Source organism: Neophocaena asiaeorientalis, unplaced genomic scaffold (genome assembly GCF_003031525.2).
Source record: "Neophocaena asiaeorientalis asiaeorientalis breed wild unplaced genomic scaffold, Neophocaena_asiaeorientalis_V1.1 scaffold390, whole genome shotgun sequence".
NCBI lineage: Eukaryota > Metazoa > Chordata > Mammalia > Artiodactyla > Phocoenidae > Neophocaena > Neophocaena asiaeorientalis.
In genome coordinates, this window is record NW_020173699.1 from 85,751 (window position 1) to 104,090 (window position 18,340).

An 18,340-nucleotide genomic window follows, 5' to 3' on the forward strand; every position below is an offset into this window, starting at 1 on the left:
TTTTATTGGGTCTTTGCTGTATAAGCACCAAATGAGGCACTTTGATGTATGGGATGGCAACATTATAAGAAAAAGTTAATCCCAAACCTGATTTTGTATTTCTCTACAAGGTAGGCTGTGCACTAGCTGCTGAAAATATAAATCCATATAGAATCAATTTTATTCCCTTAGGAACTATTCTTCTTTAATCAGTTGCCATGGTTGTAAACAATATAAAATGTAATACTGACAATGTTTTTTGAAACATGTTGGCCTTTATTACATTAGCTGCCTATTAAAGAGCAGGCACACTCAACCTGACTATCCTTAGGTGAGGGTTAAAGGACCTATAAAGAAAAAAGTGTTATTATACTGGGAAAAGATTGTTAATAGACTTGCAGTGTTGGAGTCTGTAAACCCACTGTTCCCTTTGAGAATGATAAAGTTACCAATAGCGATTTCTATTCATGACCTACACAATCCCATCCTTTGGTAAAGGATCCCCAGGATAATGATCCATTTTTTGGATAAAGTTTCTCCTCTTTTTTCTCCACTGGACTTCAGGACAGACACTGGGATGGGATGGGAAGGAAGTCAACATTAAAACTTGCTCAGGTTTTACCCATACCGTGTGAGTCTGTGTGTCTGTTTAAAGTTCCACATATTTAGAGGAAAACTAATCCCACCACTGTACCCAGAAAGATTTTACTTTCTAATTCCACCACTGTACGCAGAAAGATTTTAGTCAGGTTAATATACCCCTCCTTGGCTAGAATTCTTAATGGAACAATAGGCAGAACCCATAACACCTCCCAATCAGTGCATTATTATATACTTTAAAGAAATGAATATTCCTTGAATGAGTCTTAATTTTGAGGTATTGGACGAGTGTATTTCAAATAATGACATCAATCAATACATTTAAAAACATTTTATTTTTAGAGGTTGAACAATGATTCATTGCAGACTTTCTGATGAAACAATTAGCAGTCTCAAAGATTATTTCAATAAATTTTAAAGTTAGAGCACAGATTGAATATAAATTGATTTAAATAGGCACAGTTTTGAAAAGAACTGAAGAGTACTTAAAAGATCCCATTGAATTCATGTGGCACAATTCCTAGTTTTATCGATAGTGTCTCAATTAAATGTCCTGGCAGAAAACACTTAGTGATTAATTTATCTAGAAACTGGTAGCACTGAAAATATTAAAATTTATGCATTCTAATGTTTTGCGTGTGTATGCTTCTATGTATACATGTGTGATTTCTGCTTTGCCTATTTTACTATCTTAATGATTATCCTTTCTTACTGTTTCCTCTGAGGCTCTTACCTTACTTCAAGAGACCTAATCACACTGAACTATTCTTGTCAGCCCTTTGCATACATCATTTTCTAGCTTTTGAACATTTTCAATAATTCCTTCTATTTTGGACAAGGGCTTTGGTGAAAGAACTAAAGTACACTAAAATAACACTGTACTCTGTCCCAATGCTACTCACAACTTGCCAGAACTTTCATGCTTCAACTCACAGGACTTGGGAACCTGGCTTTTCAGAAATCCCCCTCAATGCTTCTCTGGTGGGCCAGGGCTTCCAGGTACTGCTGCTCCAAGGTGAGGTGTAGTTATAATTTTTTCTGTCACTGTGCACTGACTGTGAAATTTAATTGTCCCTTCATTTCTTGTTTCAGCTGGCAAAGGATGTAAAAATTCCAGATGGATTAACATCTAAATTGGAAATATTCATTACCTACAAACCACTTTAAATATTTTCAGTCCTTCCTAAGTTGGCTATCCAACATCTCAATCTCCTTTCTTAATATGTGCCCAGCTTCCTTTCCTCATTAGCACCTTATCATGTAACGCTCAATTACACATTTGCAATGTCTCTTGCTTGTTTACTTTGGGACACCTCTGTAGATGCAATTCACTATTGTGTATATTTATTAGAATAACAGCCACAGAGCACAATGGGAGTTGACTTCCTAAAATAGTTTACTGTCTTACTGTGTTAAAAATATGATTTTAAGATAAAATTTATTTTTGAACCTTAACTGAGTAAATATTATGAAGAAAAAATGAATTCTTAAAAGACTTGATTCTACACGCTACTTAAATGAGAAAATTTTCTGAAATTCAAACATAGCAAGCTCCATTTGCTCAGCGATGAGGTACTTGCACAAAGTTCCCCATGGCCTTTTTGGTGTACAAATTTATAATAATGAAGACTACTTCTAAGGAAATAATTTGACATAAAACTTTGCTTTCTCTTTAAACTACTGCATTTAAAAAGTCATTTGAGTTGTAAACACTCAAGGATAAGCCAGTTTTAAGATCACATTATTGTGTCACAGTAACAGAAATGTGAATCACATTTACTTTTAATTCATGGATTCAGGTTCTCCTAAATTCTCATTATTGAGCTACTACATTCTTGATATAAGTTGTTAGGAAAATCCAAATCATCATTCCTGGCGCCAAGGTGCCAAGAAATAACGTGCTATCATGAAATCACACATAGTCTGCTTTTGTATTTTGGTTTAACCAGGTAGCTTGAAAATTATTATCCCACTAGCACCGTCTTCAGATTTTAGAAGCAGAACTAGAGGAATTATAGTGAGGTATACTTTGTGGTAGTTCTGTTCCTTCTCTACTGCTCCAGAACTAACCATGGTATTGAGGATGGATATGCAGAAATGATGCTTTTCACCAGGTAGCAATTACCATAGGTGACCAAACGCCACCTATCTATGGCGTCTATAACTTATTGGAGTGATGGACTAGAATGATTTTTTCACGACTATAAATTTGTAGACCTAGGTATTTGATGAAAGTTGTATTTTCTTTCAAAATCTTTTTAACCTATTACATTAAGTCCCTACATGTGGACTTATCACTTTTAGATTAATTTCTGATATTACAGAAATAGAAACATGAAAAACACAAGTATTAGCAGCCAAAACTTTTTGCTGTTACATTTTGTAATTTTTGTTTAATGACTGGAGTGAAATTTTTATATAGTTTAATCTGGAATCAGGAAAATATTTAATGCTTCTGATGGTCACACTGTTGGCCAGATAAGAATTTTGATAAATCAACCAATTTGCCTTTGGGGATAGAATTTGACGCCTACTTTAAAGTATTAAAAAATACAACTTATTTTACAGTACATGTGTATAGGAGTTCAGTCCTGTATTCAGGCTTGCAAGTGTATTATTCGGTGGTTTTTAAAAACAGCTATTGCACATCTTTGGAGTTTCTGAGGAAAATCAAGCATCTGAGGCTTTCTTCTTATCAGGAGAAAACCAGCTTAACATGGGGTGAAAGAACACAACTGTTCTCTGTCTGTGGGCTTAACTGTCATGGAGCAATGAGTAAATGGGTGGCCTTTTCCCCTTTATCACTGTAGTTTTCTCCAGGCATGCAGGTTGTTCAGCCTTAGTCTGGTTTATGTTTAGTCCTTATTATTTTCATTTCATAATCTAACCTTTGGTTCTTTATAGGACTTGGCAAATTTGCATATGGTTTGTTGCTATTTTTATTTTTTTCCAAAAAAACCCCCCTCATTCAGGGCCAACTCTTTTGAAAGCTGTTTGGAATCTAACTTATTACAGGTTTCTTAACTCCATGTTGTAAAATCTGAATATAGATACTGTCCAAACTGTCCAAAGAGTAATGTTTGAATTCACAGTAACAAAAGTTACAAGGTTTGTGCAAAAGATATTGTACACCATTGGAGTACATAGAGCTTGCTATAGTTAATTTTATATATAAAGCTACATTTCTCATTAAAACTATTCTGTGCTACATTAAAAGTATCTGATTTAATTTTTCCCTACCAGTAAAACTGTATGCTCACTTAATCTCAGAAATTTAAAATGCAAATTGTATATTTATGATGTTTGTAATTGTTATAATAAATCATTGGAACCTTTTAAACACCATAATTGCTTTGGAGCTCTTCAAGTTTTCCAAGGGTCATGAAGTAAACCCGGCTGTGGCGATTGCGCAGGATAGAGGTAAAGAACAGCTTTAAAAAGAGAGAAAGAGACACCATCAGTAAGTATTTAATACATTGCAAACTGATATTTGATAGGTACAACTATAACTTCAATTTATCTGCACCAACCAATAAAATATTAAGCCATACTGTTTTTCAGAAAGGGATTTCCTCAGATTAAAGAATACAAAGTTAAATTGGTATGGAGTCTAAATTACAATTAAAAAATAACCTTTTACCATATTCTATAATTGTACTTCATATAGTTTAAATAAAATTAGATTTTTGTAGGTGGAATTCATCTGCTAAACTTCTTGATTGGTTTGGTTAACAATTCTATTTGTTTAAAATCTATTTTTATTCAAGTTGGCTTTCCTTTTTCTTTTAATATATGGAAAATATTACCTTATTTAGATGTTCACATTGTTGCTGGTGTTTAAGTGGCCACTGAAATTTTCTACTTGGTGCAAGTTTCTATTTCAGTGGAACAGACTGACATCAATAGACTGAGATTATGAGCTAAACCAATTGGTTTAGAGAGGAACATGTTGTGTAAATATGGTCTGTGCCATAAAGAAAATTAGGACAGTACAATAATATAAATAGCAAACAGAGGTATCCTTGTTAGGACTAAGGTTTTCAACGTCCACAATGGATATACTTAGGAGGGTGTGTGATGTAATGATGATGATGATGATAATAACACTAGCTACCCGTGATTTAACACTTTTATGTGCCAGGCAATCTATGAGATGCTTACTATATACATATTATTGATAATTTTCAGAATTGTTCCCAAAGTAGTTATTAATATTCCCATTCCTGAGATGAAAAAGCTAAGGTTCAGAAGGACTAGTCAAACTTCTAGGTTTTTACACGTAATTAGGTGGCAAAGCTGGGACTGCATCTTAGATCTATCCGATCTCAATCACTGGTTCTTGCCATTATATCCCTTTATATTACAAAAAATACCTTTTCTTGATGCCCAGTGCTTTACCCTGTTTGTTCTGATATTAATTCAAATCCTTTGCAATTTCTTCCAAATGTGAATGTTTTCTGGTCTTATTAGAATTATTTCTTCACGCTATTATTTCTCATAACATGTCGGGACTGTAATGATGTCATGCAATTCATTTTTCCATCTAAACTATCTGAATCGGTTAAAATTGATCACATTACACAAATAATTGCCAAATCTTGACTTTATTTTTCTTTCCTGTGAAATGGACATACTAATGTCCACTTGTGAAGATTAACTATGATAGCTTCTAAAGTATTTAGCACAAACTCTACCATATAATTAGGTGTTCAGCAAACGTAAGTAACTTTTTCCTTCTTCTGTTATTGGATTACGTTGAAAACTATAAAAGGCAGATTTACTCAAGCATTCTTTTTCAAAATATCATATTAATATGAACATGAAAAGAACTATGCATCAAAGACAATAATGGAATTTGTAAGAAATAAAATAAAGGCTAAGCTTTGCTTTGGACACAATTAGAAGTTTTACATTTTTGAAAATGATTTCTTTTGAAATCAAATTTCATGATTTACCAAATCAATGCTTCTAATGCAAATTGCAAAATTATTAATTTATTATATTATTAAGAGCATGCCAATTTGGGAAATATATTTATAGCCAGAAAGAAAAGGATATAAATTTCCTTAGTTAATTTTCATCACTTGCTTTATTTTTGCTTTAACTGGGGGATATAAACTATACCTTGTCACCTCGGGTACACAGAAATCTCAGCTTCTTAATTGACCTGCGCTTCAGTTCACTTTCCAGAACCCTTGACTGCAAAGAGCGGACTTCAATGGCTTTTTGGCCCCATCCTGTGGCTCGCTGTGAACACTCATAAGCTACAATAAAAATTTAAAAATCAGAAAAACATAATATATTTCTGTCAGTGATAGAAAATTATAAACGCAGTCAACATTTGATTATTAAGAGGAACATTATTACAGTTCAGGTAAATACATTCTTTTTTTCCTGCTTATAAGACTGTTGTTTGGCCATTATGCTGCTCGACAGTGTTGTTCAAACCTGCTATGTACTATCACCATTGTGACCAACTATTTAACATTGTGAATAACTAGATCTCAGTTAATGTTTGTATTCATATTCTCCAATACCACAGAAAAAGCTAAGGGTTAATCTTACCCTGTTTGTAGAAAGTCAAATCTAGCTACAGTGATTCTTTATTTTATAATCTAGTTGAGGTACAACATCCTGTAAGGGTTTGTACTTGTGCTTAAGTGACATATATGGAAACCTGACTAACTTTTCAAAATTAAAACTGCTAAAAAATGACTCGCTCAAATAATGACTTTAGCAACTCTAATGTAATTCAATTAATTACCATGTTATACATAGAACTAAAGCTAATTTGATACTGCTAAGCGTTTCTCTTGCTCAGGAAATTTTTATTAAGATTTAAACTATTGGACCCTGTTTTATATTACTCAGTGACAATAAAGACTATGACAATTGCTTTAAAGCAGAAAACCTAATTATGTAAATAGCTATATAGTCAGCTGACACTGTAAGGTATTTTCTGACATGGGGAGCAGTATTTTTTCCAACAACTGCATACAGCAAAATTTTCTAAACATAATGCACAGTGTACTTGCTGAGCTCAAATACACAGTTCACATGGTGTTACATAATTTCTACCTTAATTCTAAAACACATTAATCAGCCACTTAACCTAGCTACTGAGCTAGCTTGTGTATGGGATGGAATCCAGCGATTTAGTTTGGAATGCTTAATGATACTTGCTGTGATTGCTAAGTCTCTATATATTTGTTTGAAAATCCAAAGCAAAGATCTTATTCGTAAAAACATTCATTATATCTAAAGGAATGTAGATTGGGAAAATCTGGATCTAGGTTAGTTTTAAATAACAAAGCTGTTGTTTTTAGACAGAAAAAGAGAGTAATTGATTTTCTTAATATTAGTGTTATAATGCAATCTTTATATACTCTCAAAATACCCTTATTACACAGACCAAAATATCATGTTTTTATAGTGCTATAATTTATTTTACACATAGAGGGATGCTTTTCAATTTTAGTGACTTAAAATAGCTCTTTGTTTTAGGTCAGAAGTTGTCCTGCCTAAGGACAAGAACTGTACCAGATGACTTTTTAAGACCTCTTTGAGTCCTATCATTGTCTACATGTGGCATAAATATGGCATAAATATAGGGGTTCTGTTTCCCATTTGAACTGAATTTCCTTATTCCAATTTTTGATTAATATATTGATCACAACCACTGTAAAGGTTAGAACAAGATTCATTATTTCAGGGTTTTTTTGTCCCAGATCTGTCAATTATATTGTAAGCGTTTACGTCTTGTCACAAAATGGTTTTAAACCCTCTGTGAGTTCTTACCTTTTGAAGAAATTGGAGGTTTTCAGCATAATCCTTAACATTATGTATGCAAAAGGAAAGGATTCTGCAGATGCAGTGCAAAGTACCATCATCCCATAATGGAAAAAATGTCCATTAAAAAGAAGTTCTTTCACACTGGTCTTTAAAGCCACATGTGGATCACATTTAGCCATTTTATAGAGATTTCAGAAGCTTCTGGCTTCTTTATTGATAAACTGTTTTCTCTCTGTCTCTCTTGTCCTCCTTCTCTCCCTCCCTCCCTTCCTTCTCTCTCTCTCTCTCTCTCCCTCTCTTCCCCCCTCCCTTCCTCCCTCACCCTTTCCTTGTCCTTCTCCCTCTCCCTCTCCTTCTCCCTTCTCCTTTATTTGCTTCATTAACCTTATCTTACTTCCAGGAACATTTATCTTCAAGCAAATCATTCTACTCTCTCTCTAATATTTTTACTGTTCATATGCATTATTCTGTTCCCTATCTAGAATCACCTCTGTAGTCACCAAGACTCAGAGAAATACGAATTTCAAGTTATTCAGATTGCCCAGATCAGCAGTCCTACGATGGTCAGGAAGAAAAAAAGATGTCCTGGTCTAATGAAGATGAAACTTTTGTAAATGAAGTTTGACGAAATCTTAGTGACAACCTATATGTCACATATTCAGTTTGTATTTGATTCTTCACAGAAATATTACTTGCTGAACAGAACACTATTGACTGTATAAAATGGAAGTATTTTGCTCTTCTCTTATGACTATTTGGCAGTCTCCTAAGATAAAGGTAAACCCCAAAAATCAATGTGATGGAATGAAACACTTTCAACACCTGTGTAAAAGCTGCAAGCAAAGGTATTTAAAATAAAATTACAGATTATTGTGGAAAATAATTACTTTCCTATTTTAATTACATGATTATTAAAAATGAACAACTAAGACAGCCATAATCAGTCTCTTTGTGATAGCCTTGTGAAGTAATTAAGCATAAGACAAACATACACATTACCTTACAAGGGAGTAAGTATGCCATATCCCAAATTAACACTATATGCCTTGAGAAAAAGTGATACTTCAGGAAATAGAAGCTTTTCTGGGAACATCTGAAAGGAGAAAAATTTTATACATACCTACTGAAGATGGTATGTCTTTCCACACTTCAAGGATCTTCTTGAAGAGTTGTTCATTTGCTTCCATGGAAAGGGCTTCGGCACTGAAAGTGAGCATCATGCCAATTCCCAAGGAATCAGGTAAAATGATGATATTCTGTGGTATAATGATTTCCAGGGGCTGGAATTATGTTTCATAAGGATTTACATGTCCAACATTTTATCACTACTACTTTCATTGAAGCAGCTTGGTTGAGCAATAAAGACCAAAAAGGGGTTCAAAATGCAGGGAGGAGAGAAATTTCTATTTCAGTACTAAACAGCATGCTATCCAACACTTGAAAAGAGCCTTCCCTATGTCATAAATCTGTCACTGTTTAATATTCTTCTTTATATTTAGGAGAAAACTTTGTAAAAAGCAGAGATATACTTCCAACACAGAGAAATTCAATGAAATTTCACAAACTATTATGTATAATGATAGAAGAAACATTACTTGTTTGATTTCAGATTCATTTCAGCACACTAATTAATACTTTAGTAAGGAATGTGTGAACCAAGTAACAAATACAAAATCACTGCTTATCAACCAATTTATTCAAATCAGAAATAGAAAATTACATTTAAAATAGCTTGAGTTTAAATATTTACAAGGGGCAGCCTTATAATATCCTTCACTGCTTGAAATATATCCTCCCTTCACAAAAATATGGAATTTCTTATCTAATTTATATAATCTTAAAATATCTTCAATTCAGAGATGTATTAGGTGACAGAAGATGAAATACTAAGAAATATCTAAGAATTTCTAAATTTCATGATGCATAAAACAATGTGACAAAACTTGCCTAAACTACAGATATTGTCACATTAATCATATTTCCCTAAAAACCGAACAATTAATTTCTCTATCATTTTTTGAATTTAGCAAGTTAAAGGAAAAAATGTCAGAAACTATACTTGCCAAACCCAGCGTACTCAGGCCAAGTGCTTGAGGCCATGTCTCAGTCTCAGCAACAACAATTCTTAAAACTAAAATGGGGATCCAGAGGCGAAAAGCAATTTTAATGCGTTCCCTGGGCACTCTCATGAGCAGTTGAATCAGAAAAGAGATGAAGGAAGAGAGAAAAAGAAATTCAAGAAAAAAGATTGTCTCAAAAAATTTGTTTAGAATAGATCTGGGCTGTTGTAAATCCAGAAAGCCTCAAAGGTAATCCTCTTGCTTCTCAGATGATTCCTGAAGTAACCAGATATTCTGTAGCGTTACAGCTTTTGTAATCTAACACTTTTGGAAAAGTATTATTTTTAGTACATTCTGTTTCAGAAGACACTCCTTCCTCCTTTATATTAGAGTCCTTTCTCTTTTAATGGGTCAAGACACTAGGGCATTTAGCTAAAAATTCTATTTTTTAATACACTTAAGGTATCCTAATTAGGCCAGAAAATGATTTTTTAAAAACCTCACCTTCTCTCATTCTTGTTTCCATAATAATTAACTGATCGTTTCAAAAGAAAATAATTCTTCTTGCTTAGTAGTCAAGTGGAACACAGAATTCAATCTTCCTAAATGACTTTCCAAATAAGTATAAACTTGGACCAACATTGTGGTGTTCAATAATGCACTACCTTCAAAATAAAGGCTATCTGACATGACATAAAAAATAAGATGCAGGAAGTGATGGAAGACACTCCAAGTGAAAAGTACTATAATATTTATATTAAAATTAACCTACACTCATTTAAATGGCTTTGGCTGGGCTTGGTTCAGTATTTTCTGCCTTATGAACAGTGATTTCTATATAGTCATAGGTGACAACAGAATGATCAGCTAATTAGATTGTTAAATATGACCAAAACTTTAAAAATTTTCTCCACTAATGATCTGACAATTGCTCCATGTAATCTGTCAGAGATATATAGATAATTCTGAAAGCTGTGCAAAATATCACATTACTACAGTGGCTAGCAGTACATAAAAGTTTTCTCCTGGAATTTTGTATAATGCTAAACTGCTAAAACTTTAGTGATTGACAAAATGGGGGATTCAAAAAGGGTGAAGCAGAGATTTGTTGGTTCAGCCCTTCCTTTTTAATATAATTTTCAATAGGACAAATATCATTTCTACCATCAAATTTGAGATATAGGAGAATTATATTATGTATGGTACGTGTGTGTGAGGGGTATTATGTTATGTTCAAGCTCTTTAGACAAATGATGTGTATAGTATTTTTACAACTATCCATATTTTAGATGCTGTGCCATATTTTCATATTTATAATTATTTGAGTTAAGAGTTGATGTGCATTAGCTTTTAAAATGCTGAATCTTTGATCAGAAATTCTAAGTATAACTTATACTGTAAGAGAATACTTTATGATAATTTGCTATATATCACAGTTAAAGTACAACAATCTGGATAAAGAAAGGACATACACATAATAATGTTGCAATACTGGTGTCATTTTAAAAAATCTATTAATGCCTTATGAGGTGCAGAAGACTAAAGCAAGGGTTGCAAACTCATATGGCTACAAGGGCCAGTTATTATAAATACATAATGGTGGATGGATAGAGAATGTATAGTGTATGTTCCATCTCAAAGTGGACAGGCACAAATTGGTTCCAGTTGATTATGGCCAGATAGTAATGTTGGTCTGATATTGTCAGATCATTGGTTTTTCAATAGAAATCCAGATTTTAAATGTAAACGATATTCACTTAAAAACAAACAAAAATCACTGTTGCAGACAAAATCTATCTGTGGAACAAACTTAGCTGTCTGGACTAAGAAACCAGTGATTTTTGTTTATCCATTACTACTGTCTGGCACTTTATACTTACCTTTTACGTCTCAGTTCTAACATAGATATTGATACTCATATTTTTAAAACTTTAAGAGTTTTGACAGTTGGAAATACTCAAATTGTGTTATACAGTAATTTCTAGGGATCTTACATTATTTGGCAGGGTCACATCAGACATAACCTCAGATTCTGCATCAATGATGTGATATCCATCTGCTGAGCTGAAGAAAATCTTTAGTCTTTTTTCAGAACCAATAGCCAGGTCAACTGTCACTGGCTTATGACCAAGTGTTGGAAACACCTGTAGATATAAAACCAAATATGGCCAAAAGGCCAAAAATGACACTCTGTCTAAGGAGAAAATTCCCCTGCCCTTTTGTTTAACAGGTTTATAAAACCCAGAATTATTTTTAAAGTTACATAATATATTTAGAGACCTATGTATTAATAACTTTTCTTAGGTCTGTTATTACAATAAGAATGATTATATTCAGGTTCTAAATATTGAGTTTTCCTTCGAAGGCCAAATCTCCAAAAATCATAAGAGCCTTGTATGGCCCTGTACTCTGTTTGCTGTCTTTAAATTCCTTGCCTTGAGCTTCAGCAAATGAAGGAGCTCATCTGGTCTCTTAAACCGGTTTGCTGGATCAGCTGCCTGTATTTTTGCCAGTATTCGTATATAGGCTTCATAGGACATGTAGTCTCCTTCGGAGTCTGCTGATTGATCAATGCACACTTGGTAGGGAATGAGAAAGGCCAGACATGTTAACCTACCATAGACTGGATGTACTCTAGGCTCTTATGGTTCCTAGTCCAAGGAAACAAAAAGCCAAACAGGATTCATTGCCAAGTTCAGGTCACAGTAGAGGACTGGGCATCACAGGTTTCACCACACTGTAGTCATGAGGTGGGATTCAAGAACTGGAGTGAGGACTTGGACCAGGAATTGTGTATCAGGCTACACAGACTGTTGGTACTTACCTTCTTTGCTTTCCAGCTCCATACCAGGCAGCTCTGACCAATCAGCAGACACCCAAGAACAAACCCATATCCAAATACTGACAGCTGACCCAAGGCCCAATTTAGGGAGATCAGATCAGGGATGTGATTTGTGTCAGGACAGACCCAGACTATCTATATAGTAGTCTGTGCTCTTTATAAAAGAACATATTTATTGTACAAATAGACATTGAGGAGTAGTCATAGATATTAACCCATCTTTATTGTATACATGTGATGTTTTGGCCTACAAAATATACCACGTAATCAGATCCTGACCTAAGATACAATAGTATTTCACGAATATGTTGTTGGGGTCTATCATGATGTATCCCTATCAGTGCTTTGTAAAAACTTGTCCAGGGACCAACCAGTTCAAAATCTCCTGGGTTGTTTGCTAAAAATATAGATTCCCAGGCTCCACTTCAGACCTACTAATTTGGTCTGGAGTTGGGTCTGAGATCTAAACTTTTAACAAATGCTCCAGATGATTCTTATGTATATCCCAGGTTAGGAGCTACTGGACTCTATGTAATATTGCCAGCTCATTAATCAGTCCTTATTACTATAGAATAAATACAAATTAATCTTATGTATGTTGAGTTCTGGAGCATTATAAAAAGATAATGAAGATAAAAATAGTCTCTAGTTTATGAGATGTGATTAAAAATCATCAGCAACTTAATTGTTTGGGACACTAAATGGTTACCTTAAGAGGCTGATCCATAGAAGTTCAATTAAACCATAATAAGGGTGGAAACAGTACTCATAATCCAAATAAGCCTAACCACCATTCCTTGTAATAGTTCTAGAGAAAAATGTGTTTAGAGATCCAGCTTGGAAGGAATATAGAGCCATCCTTTCCTCCCCACCCCCATCTACTGTAGCCCTGGTAATTAGAGCAAAGCCTTTCTCTTCCTTCATTCCTCTTCCAGGTTCATTCCTCTACCATTCCGCTACAATGGTAGAGGTTTCCCCCTTTACCATTGTCACACCTTTCCTTACCTTCCCTCTGCTCTCCACCCCCCACTAAGAGAGAACAGGGACTTTCTCAGCTTCAAGTCATTGGGGTGGCACCCAAAGCTTGTGTTTGTGGCTTTAGAAGAGAAGGTCTTCATGTTGACTACAGGAATTGGGAGTGAGGAGCTGGTGGGGAGGTCCTTTAAGGGGAGGGGTCAGGGATTTCCCTCACACTCTCCCTTGGTGTGGTGCCTGTGAATTATCTAAAAAAGGGTTAAATGATAATTATTGACATGGTATATTTAAATTACATTAATTGTAGAAGAATGGTATATATTTCTGCTACTCTATTCCAAATACTGTTCTGTTTACAATTTCTCAAAAGAAAAACCAAAGGAAAAGGAGACCACTCACTTTAATGGCAGTGCTTTCATCAAAGGACTTTGGTGCCCATGCATACAGGTGAATTGATGATTTCAAAGCAATTGCAATATATGTTGTTTCTTCATGTTGCACTACAGTGATAAAATACAAAGAAGTAACGATGCCACAGAGTTAACAAGAACACTCAAGTATTTGTGTTTGTTGTTGAAAATGTCATAATAACAATGTAAGACCATAGATCATTTATTTTAGAAAAGTTATTTGGTTACAATTTGATTCCCAATAGAAGGTGACAAAAATACTGTATAGCTTTATGGAGTGTATGCATTAGCCTTTAAGAACACTCTAAATTGTACACTGAAAACTACAGAAAATTGCTGAAAGAAATTAAAGAAGACCTAAACAAATGGAAATACTTCCTCTGTTCATGGACGGGTAGACTTAACATTGTTAAATGAGAGATGTGATTAAAAATCATCAGCAGTCAGCAGTACTGACCTTAAGAGGTCAGTACTATCCAAAGTGATCTACAGATTCATTGCAATCTCTATTAAAGTCCCAATGCCCCCCTATGCATAGATGGAAATGCTGATTAAAATTCACTTGGAATTGGAAGAGGTTCCAAATAGCCAAAACAATCTTGAAAATGAAAAACAAAGTTGGAGGACTCATGGTTCCCAATTTCTAAACTTACTACAAGCTACAGTAATCAAAACAGTGTAGTACTGACCTAAGGACAGGCATATAGATCAATGGAGTAGAATTGAGAGTCTACAAGTAAAGCCATTCATTTATGGTCAGTGGTGCCAGGACTATTCAATAGGGAAAGAATAATGTCTTCATCAAATGGTACTGCGACAACTGAATATCCAAGTACAAAAAAATGAATTGGATCTCCTACCTCAATCCATATATAAAAAATAAGTTGAAGTGGATCAAAGACCTAAATGTAAGAGTTGAAACTATGAAAATCTTAGAAGTAAATATAGGAAGAAACCTTCATGGCAATAGATTCTTATATTTGACACCAAAAGCATAAGCGACAAAAGAAAGAAACAGATAAATTGGGTTTCATTAAAATTAATACTTCTATGTATCAAAGGACACTATCAAGAAAGTGAAAAGACAAAGTATGGAATGGGAATAAATATCTGCAAATCATATATCTGATAAAGGTCTAATGTCCAGAATATATAAAGAATACTTACAACTCAACAACAAAAAAATAAATAAGCCAAGGAAGATATACAAATGATCAACAAACACTTGAAAAGATGCTCAACAACATTATTCATCAGGGAAGTGCAAATCAAAACTATAATGTGATGCCACGTTACACCCACTTGGATGGCTAGGATCAAAAGACTGACATTTACAGGTGTTGGTAAGAATGAAGAGAAAAATGGAGCTTTCATACTTATGGCAATGTAAAACAGTTCTGTCAGTCACTTTTAAAAATATTCTGGCAGTTCTATCTAAGAGAAAAGAAAATATTCACTCCAATGTACAAAGACATGTATGAAAATGTTCATAGCAGAATTATTCCTAATAGCCAAAAAGTGGAAAAAGTGCAAACGTATAAAACAATGGATGTATAAAAAAAAATCCACAGCAAAGAAAGTAGATCAGTAGCTACTTAGGACTATGAAGGGAATAAGGTAAGAGGAATAAAATATGGAGTGACTGCTAATGGCCATGAGGTTTCTTTCTGGAATGATGAAAATTAGATCATGGTGTTGGTTACACAACTCTATAAACATACCCTAAAGCCTTTAATTGTATACTTTAATGGGGTGTATTTTATGATATGTAAATTATTTCAGTAGAGCATTTTTTATTAAAAAAGAGAAAAAAATATAAAAAGTATATGCTTGCTCTTGGCTAGACCTTCTGGCTCTCATGAAATATTTTGTCCTACTTCTAGATTTATATTTGTGCTAAAACCCCGCTTCTTTGGCCGAGACACTGCTTCTGTATTCGCTAGCCAGACTTCATCTGAGACTAACATATACGAATTCTCTCTCTCCTCTCCCCTCCCCTCCTCTCTCCTTCTCTCTTTCTCATTCTGTGTCGCTGTCTCTCTGAGTCTAGCTTTGCTTTCTTTTTTCTTTAAACCGTTCAGAAGTAGGTCAAAGAAGCATGATTAATAAACCCGCAAGAAGCAAAGGAATTCTTTGTTAAGCAAATAGTTCCAATAATTTTAATATACAACAGTAACTGATATCAGTCCATTATTTTGTTGACCTTGGAAGGCCATGAAAATACCACGCAAGTATGGCTATGTTGTTGTCCTCCTATGTAAAGGTGCTACTGTTCCACCTGTCAGTAGGACAAATGTTATTGGTTGTTATGAGAGCTGGGATGGGTTGGAATGCGGTCAGCCAGGAAAACTGGACTAAACTAGTCCATCTGTTAACAAAAGCATAGATTTGCAAGATGATTATCTTTGTAAACTCTCTCTTATTCAACTAAAAACTCGATAAGTTAGTAAGGGGCAGTTCTGCTATATAAACTTTTGGGTTAACATCTGGGAATATCTTTCACCTCTGGCTACCACATTTATGTAATATGATTTGGAGGAAATTAGTGATACATAAAACTAGAAGAAAGTAGTATATTTAGTTGATGTCTAAGTTGTCTGGGTGCTCATTGCTACCTTTATTGGTGTTTGTGTACATATGTACACACATATGGAAACCTATCCTTGGAAAGGCTCTTTGTATGCAGAACAAAAACGGTCAGTCAGTGTAGAAATATACTGCTGCAGCTCATATTATGTGATTCCAGCTATCTCTTACCTATGCCACTAGTTCTACCTCACAGGCAATTAGTAAAGAGGAAAGAAGAAAGCAAAGGCTGAGAGTAGAGGGGATTTGCTTCAGAAACAGAAAGAATTGGATAACATTACTTCCAAGTTGTGGACAGATTAGAGCAGGACTCTAAGACTTTGGATGTGTTACTCCATTTCACAGTGGATGGTTGTGAAGAGACAGGGGAAGTGAAAACACAGTAATCAGATAGGAAATATTTAGTAATTATTATACTCATGAATATCGACAGTGGGAATGAGAGCCAGCAGACAATTGATGAATTTTCGTTTTGACTCATGGTAAAGTTTCCTGGTCAGTATTAGGAGGGATTTTCTGATTTTGAAAAAAAGGAATTATTATGTGATCCTATTTTATTGCTGTTCCAAGAAAAGATAATGTCATATAAATCTCCTTGTAGGTTATTGAAGATACATCAACACCATTTATATAATTGAAGTTAGATAGAAGCAGGAAGAAATATCAGTTCGTATGAACTAATTAGAGTGACTAGGAAGGGAAGAAAGGTGAGAAAGTGAACCAAACTTAACTCCAATAGCTATTTCAGTCAATCTATATTTTCTCAATAACAGCCAAGATTGTGACATAAAAGACCTGAAAGGTATCTCAGTGAAATTAACTCATTTTTGTATTTGAAGTTGCAAATTCTTTTCTTTCTCTACTTTGCCTTTCACAATAATGTTCTTCACCAAATGAAGGGAAGCAAAATTTATATAGCTATAGTAAACACGAAATGAGACTTACAGACACTGAAGTGTTCACAGCCTGTCAACTTATCAATAGCTTTGCAGGCTTCCTCTGTCTTGAGCATTTCCTCTTGTCTTCTTTTACTTTCTGGATCATCATTCAAAATCTTGTTTCTCAGCCAGGTCAAATGATACACCCGAAGTCTGTTCTTATGGCCTGATAAGAAAAGATACAATGTTTCAATTCAGTCTATTTTTTTATATATTAGAAGAACAAAAATGGTAAAAGTATTTTTGTCTTTTTAACCAAATGTTTTCATTAAAGTAAAAATGCACTTTAAAAAATCTATGCTGCATCAGAGTCTTCCCTTTAGAGTTTGGAAATGTGATAGCAAAGTCTCTCAGTCTCCCACTTACAAGAGATAGCTGAAGTATCTACCAGCTACCTATGTAGAAGCAAATGTAAAATACTTCTTTGGGACAGGTTAAGACTGCCACTGTGCAGGCAACAGAATCACCATCCATTCATTTGTACCTTAGCTTCTTATCTAAGTCATGACCTTTCTGGGATTCAGAGAACCAGAAGCTATCTCTGGTAGTGTGTATATATGAGAAGGGTGTCTTATGTATTGCTTGTTAGGCATTCTGGGCCAGTGAGATGGGTCTTTGTACTCTTTCATTCCAGTATACTTACGAAGTAAGTCCCATCAAATTTCTACAATTCCTTCAGAAAAACAAGCCATTAAAATTACACATTTCTTTTCATATATAGTGACTTTACATCCATTTTTAGGGTTTATGACTGTAAGATTTCTGGGCCCAACAATAAGATTCTCATTTATGTAATTAATCTTAAATACATTTTTATACAACATTTTCGAGCAGTGTTAGAATTCAAGCATCTATATCTATTGCCATTCTATTCTCAAATGGTAAAATAAAATTGAAATCCAAACTATTAGATATCTTTCTATACTGACATTCTCAGTACTATTTGATGCAAAAATAATCCATATTTAAGATAAACTTAAGAATTAAAAAGAGAACATTTGGGTTAGAGAAAGTTGGATAAAACGTAAAGAAATCTGTTATCCAGATGTGCAGTCTGTAAGCCACCCAGATGTTTTCAAAAACTAAATGTTGCTTCTGTGTGCCTCAAGCAATTATAAATGAATGACCAAAAAATCATGACACTTTAGCATATCTGTA

General features: G+C 34.2%; 1 protein-coding gene across 2 annotated transcripts in view; it reads right to left on the reverse strand.

Annotated features, from left to right (window-relative positions):
- Window positions 1-932: 932 nt before the first annotated feature.
- Window positions 933-18,340, reverse strand: part of NRK (Nik related kinase) — a 154,848-nt gene continuing 137,440 nt past the window's right edge. For both annotated transcript variants that reach the window (XM_024750551.1, XM_024750550.1), the window contains exons 23-28: window positions 17,190-17,348; window positions 13,648-13,748; window positions 11,426-11,575; window positions 8,492-8,627; window positions 5,704-5,843; window positions 933-4,010 (exon numbers count right to left, since the gene is read on the reverse strand). In XM_024750551.1, coding sequence (XP_024606319.1) covers window positions 3,915-4,010; window positions 5,704-5,843; window positions 8,492-8,627; window positions 11,426-11,575; window positions 13,648-13,748; window positions 17,190-17,348 — 782 coding nt within the window. In that variant the 3' untranslated portion in view covers window positions 933-3,914. The remainder of the gene's footprint in view (window positions 4,011-5,703; window positions 5,844-8,491; window positions 8,628-11,425; window positions 11,576-13,647; window positions 13,749-17,189; window positions 17,349-18,340) is intronic.